The following is a 6000-nucleotide window of genomic DNA, read 5'->3' on the forward strand; positions in this document are numbered from 1 at the left end:
GTTGGGTGTGGAATATGAAACTCAACAATTTAATTTTAAATTTATTGTCAATCTTTTTACAAACCATGTTTCATAATTCCTCATAATAAAAGTCACCTACTTCTGTAAAGGAACATTTATTATAACCTCACAGGAATCATAATTTAGGATAGTATAATTAGATGATCTGCTTCATTTTCAAATGGATTAAATTAACATTTTATTAGTAATCAATTTTAGAACAGGCATGCATGTTCATAATTGACTATATCTGTTACTTTTTTGGGTGTTTTAATTTAATGTCCTAATAAATACAGATAACCTATCTCTTAAATTATTTCAAGACAAGAAAAAAAGATATTTAACAATTCATTTATGGCTTCCTAGCACAAATTATTTTACCCTAAATAGACTTTTCTGACTTATATTAACAATGATGAACATAAGGAGAGATGCATTAATTCTTCTCATAAAATTCTAAAACTCTGTGTCATTTTGATCAATTCATCACACTTTAAAAACACCATATTTTTTGTGTGTGATTTGCAGGCTGTCAGCAACTAGCCATCCACTGACACCTCAAAGTGATATGGACTCCAGTAGCTCTGAAGAATTCTATCAGGCCGTTCACCATGCTGAGCAAACCTTCAGAAAAATGGAAAGTTACTTGAAGCAACAGCAACTCTGTGATGTTATCCTCATTGTTGGGAATCGAAAGATACCTGCACACAGGTATAGTAACCTGTCTTAATTGGATACGTACTTTCATATATTTGGAAATGACACTCTGGTATGTAGATGTAAAACACTGTATGATTAGAGAGTTAAGAATCTAATTATTTTGCAGTCCGATAAAACTTTATTTATAGTCAAAGGGATTTGAATTCCATATACTTTTCACATGTGGTGGAATATATTGATCCTTAGATTTCCCCCCAACCATTATAAATACAAAATCTGCAACTAGCTTGTGGGTTATATAATAGGCAGCAGGCCAGATTTAGTCCATGGGTCATAGTTTGCTAATCCCTTGTTAAAGATCTCAAGGTCTCAAGTCTCTAATTTATGGAAGAAAGAAAGGGGTTTAAATGCAATTTGAAATATATTGACTCTGATATTTTGTTACGAATTTCTAGGTATTTTATGATAAAATATATGATCTATGTGGTATTTTATTATAAAAATACAGTAAAATCTTGTATTGCAAGTAACTTGGTCTGTGAATGTTCTGCAAGATGAGCAAACATTTCTACTAAATTTTTACTTGGTAAACGAGTGATGTCTTGCAATGTGAGTAGTACATGATCCCAATGTCACATATCAAGCCAATGGTTCTTGAAATTCATTTTGACATGAGTGCTTTTGATTACAAGCATGTTTCTGGAATGATTTATGCTCACAAACCAAGGTCTGAGTATTGTGTTTGTGTATTTTCATATGTTTATCCATAACGTGAATGTTATGCTCTCAAATGTTGTCAGGCTCATATCACATTGTCAAAGACTACTATGAATGAAAGTTAGTTTTTCCAATAAGAACATCAAAGATAACCTGATATTCCATCTATTAATACATGTCATCTTTCATGGTGCTATGATTTAAACGCAAAAAAAGAAAAGGAAAAGATGAAGCATAGAGGTAAACTTACAGAATTATGAATCATCATATAACTCTGTCAAATGATCATAGCTAAATCTATTTATAGTAATTGATAATCCACATTTTTAAGAGAGCTTAAGTTATATTTCTTTTACTTTTTATATATTTTGGAAGGAGATTTATAATGCCATAAGAGTAAACATTTTTTGCACTAAGTAGATATCCATTTTAACTTAGGAGAATGTACCTAAAATCTGAAATGAGATACTTTTCTGACAAAATTAAAAGGAAATCGGGTCAGACGTTGGTGTGCCTCTGTTGCTCAGTTAAGCAATTGACTCTTGATCTCAGCTCCAATCTTGTTCTCAGGGTCATGAGTTTAAGCCTTGCACTGGGTTCCATACTGGACATGAATCCTACTCTAAAAGTTAAATTAAAAAAAGTTAAAAATAAAAGGAAATCAAGTTATCTTGGGTATACATTATTTGTTTCAAATAGGAAATTCAAAATATTTCATGATGATATCTTTATTTTACATTTATTATTTGTTAATTTATGATATACTAATATTATTCTTAAGGTCCAATATATTTGAAAGCTAATACATTTTTAAACATTCCTCATATATTTATGATTGATAATGCCAAGTTATGTGAATTAAACATCCAATTATTTTGTGCCATATTAATTTCCTATCAGTTTACTTATGAAAATTCATTAAATTTGAAGTCAGTTTTGTACTGTCTTTCAATTTTTATTTTGAAATTTTAATTAAGAATTTAAATTTAGTTTTGATTCTTATTACTTTATTATTTAAATACTTGAATATATAGGCAAATAATCTTAGACTATCTTGATGTATGTCATTTAATACTATAAATACAGATGAATTAGTAGAAAGGCTAAATTATTAACATATAAAAAATATTTCCTTATATTCTTCTTTTCTATATTTTTTACTTAAATTTTACTACCTAGATAATATATATACATCTAAGTGTTGACAATCAAAAACATTTCTGAAGATGAGGGCATATTTCTACCAGAATAGCAATATTAAAATGTGAACATTGAATTTGATACAGTAGAAATACATAGGAGGGAACATTTGACATTGAATAACTAAAGTAGGGTTCAATTAATCATCTAACTATGGAGACATTTCTAAAAATATAATTTTCACATATGTTTTCAAATATTTCTATGAAATTACTTATTATTAACCAGAAAGCAACTAAATAGTCATTATTGAGATATGCAATATTATAAAATGTTTGGCAAATATGCAAATTATCCTGAACTATCATTTAAGTAACATCTAGATAAAAATTTCATTGTATGAGATATTTTTAATTTGAGAGTGTAACTAAGTGTACTTCATTTAACTTACAAATTGGTTAAATAATTACGTATATATTTTGCATGTGTGTGCACGCGCGTGTGTGTGTGTTTAAGAAGACAGAGGGATTCAATCAACTCAAAAGTATGTCAGCACAACAAATGATCACTAATTTTTATTTTAGAGCCTTTTATGTGTAGTAATTTGAGATTTCTCATTTGAAGCATTTGTAACCAGTATACCTCATGAGCAATTCTCCCATATTAATTATATTCTACATTGTTTTCTTTGTTAACTTTTTTAATAAATATTTTTCACAGAGAGAGTGTGAGCAGGGGAGGGTCAGAGAAAGAGGGGAACAGAAGATACAAAGCAAGCTCAGTGCTGACAGCAGAGAGCCTGATGAGGGTCTCAAACTCACTAACAGGGAAATCATGAACTGAGCAGAAATCAATAGTCAGACATCCAACTGACTGAACCACCTAGATACCCCTCTTTGTTATTTTTAAAATCTAGAATGTTTATAATATTTTATAAATAATTTAATTATACAAGTTATTTTATAATAATCCAGATGACTAAGAAACAATATTTTTTAATTGTTTTTATTGTTTATTATTTTTGAGAGAGAAAGACAGAGTGTGAGCAAGAGAGAGGCAGAGAGAGAGACACACACACAGAAGCTGAACCAGGCTCCAGGCTCTGAGCCATCCGCACGAAGTCCACTGTGGGGCTCAAAATCACAAACTTTGAGATCATGACCTGAGCCAAAGATGGACACTTAGTCAACTGAGCCACCCAAATGTCCCAGAAAATTTCACATTTTCTAAAACATATGAGTGATGTATTAGTTTTATGCATATTACTCTGAACATTTTAAATATTTTAATTTTTTAATGTTTTATTTATTTTTGAGAGAGAGACACACACACACACACACATGAGCAGGGGAGGGGCAGAGAGAGAGGGAGACACAGAATCTGAAGGCAGCTCCAGGCTCCGAGCTGTCAGCACCGAGCCTGACGCGGGGCCTGAACCCATGAACCGCGAGATCATGACCCCAGTGGAAGTCAGACGCTTAACTGAGTGAGCCGCCCAGGCTCCCATGAACCTTTTCAATATTTCATATAGATAGCAGATATTAAAACGAATACATTATTGTCGGTCATCTATATTTCCCTTAGTGTGACAAGAAAATTTTTAATAAGTCTAAATTAATGCAAATAAGAATTTACATTTTCTTTATACCATGGCTTAAAACTTTAGTACTATCTATTTTACAATTTACATAGTTACTTGTATTTATGAGACACCTAAAAAAGCCAAGTGCTGTTCTTCATAGTTGCAAATACAATGCCCCTCCTTATTTGTGCTTTTGCACAGTGAAATGATAGTAATGAATGAATGATTAGCTCTTTGCTTTAAACAATCATCTTAGCAATAGGAACAAAGGAATGGATTTTGAAGTTATTTTGTTATATTTTGATTAGTACAGATGAGTATTGCCTTTGGGCAAAATATATATCTTGATAGGATCATTAGTATTGGAACATGGGACTATTATAGTAATCTCAAATAGTGAAAAGAGAAATAACTTACAGTAAGGTCTACTGCTCCTTCAGGAAATATATTGAAAGCTAATGTTATAAGCCCACACTAATTATCCAGTCATGAAGTCATATATATTTAATAATCATATTATTATCTCATCATTCAAAACTTTCAAATTAATCCCTATTTAAGTTAATAGATAATGGCCATTAAAGAACTCTGCATAAAACCCTTTGTTTATATTTTAATTATATTGTATATATGTTTTTAACCTGACATAAGTCTTAACTATCAATGTATTATGAAATGCCATATTTACATAGATAGGTTATTGCTAAGCATATTTTTATTTATTTATTTTTAAAATGTAGTTATTTATTTTGATACAGAGAGAGAGTGTGCATGTCCATGCAAGTGGAGGAGGGTCAGAGAGAGAGAATCCCAAACAGGCTCCATGCTGCCAGTTCAGAGTCTTATGCAGGGCTCACTCTCATAAACTGTGAGATAATGACCTGATCTGAAATCAAGAGTCAGATGCTCAACCAACTGAGCCACTCAAGTGCCCCACTAGGCATATATTTAAGTTAGCTTTGAAAAAAATAATAATACCTAAGATGATTCATTAATAGATTTTTGGCATGGAAAATAATCAAAATTCTGAATTCATCTGTGCTTTAAGGTTTCAAAGAAAGTCTAAGATAAATATAAACGTCTCATAAATGGCCCAGAAAAATTGATTAACAACAAATGAACCCCCCAAAAATGAATATAAGTCCCTAAGTACTAATTATAAAGAGTTTTTTTGCTATTTTGTGTGCCCATAATTGGGGATGTCAGATACTGAAAATTAGACTGACTGATCAATATTAATAATTGGACAGTTTCATTTTCAATGGTAAGAGAATTAAGGGGTTTACAGGACCTATTCTGTTACAATGTACAGGTATATAATGAAATATAATTTAGCTTGTGAAAGACTTTTCTCCCTCTAGCAATTATTAAGAGTAAGTGCATTTGACAGATACAAGTGAGAAAATTTTAAATAGCTAATGTTCTCTGAGTAGGAAATAACATTAGTTATAATTTTATGTACGTGGAAACAGTGTGGAAAGATATTCAACATAGTGTCAATAAAGCTTGTATCTGGAGAATAGAAGGAGTCAGGATAAAGGAAGGGCTAGCAATTGTTTGAGTATATAAACATAGATATTCTTTGAACTCTTTAAAGTGAGTGTGTAATAATTCATGATCAAATAAAGACTTAAATGAAAAACAAAATGATAATATGTGACAGACAGAAAGAATCCTGCTCTATAGACCAAAGCTCTGGGCATCTCATTTAGCATCATATTCTGTTTTCATTTTTGTCAATGTTTGAGCATATATGTAAGTATTTTTAATATATATGAATATTATGAATATATATTCATATTTACATATGTGTTCTTTACTGAACACTAGTATCATGAAAATAGTTTGAAGCTCAATGTGGCAATTTAAATGATATATTAGAAACACTTAAAACATATCAA

The 6000-nt window shown here is 30.7% G+C and overlaps 1 protein-coding gene across 2 annotated transcripts in view; it reads left to right on the top strand.

Moving 5' to 3' along the window:
* KLHL1 (kelch like family member 1) overlaps positions 1-6000 on the top strand; it is a 336973-nt gene that overhangs the window by 123346 nt on the left and 207627 nt on the right. The window contains exon 2 of one of the 2 annotated variants that reach the window (XM_029938429.1): positions 529-711. The exons of the other annotated variant lie outside the window; for it this stretch is intronic. Within the exon in view, the coding sequence (XP_029794289.1) occupies positions 529-711 (183 nt within the window). The remainder of the gene's footprint in view (positions 1-528; positions 712-6000) is intronic. 2 annotated transcript variants of the gene reach the window in all.

The sequence above is a fragment of the Suricata suricatta genome, chromosome 4, assembly GCF_006229205.1.
Source record: "Suricata suricatta isolate VVHF042 chromosome 4, meerkat_22Aug2017_6uvM2_HiC, whole genome shotgun sequence".
Taxonomy (NCBI): Eukaryota; Metazoa; Chordata; class Mammalia; order Carnivora; family Herpestidae; genus Suricata; species Suricata suricatta.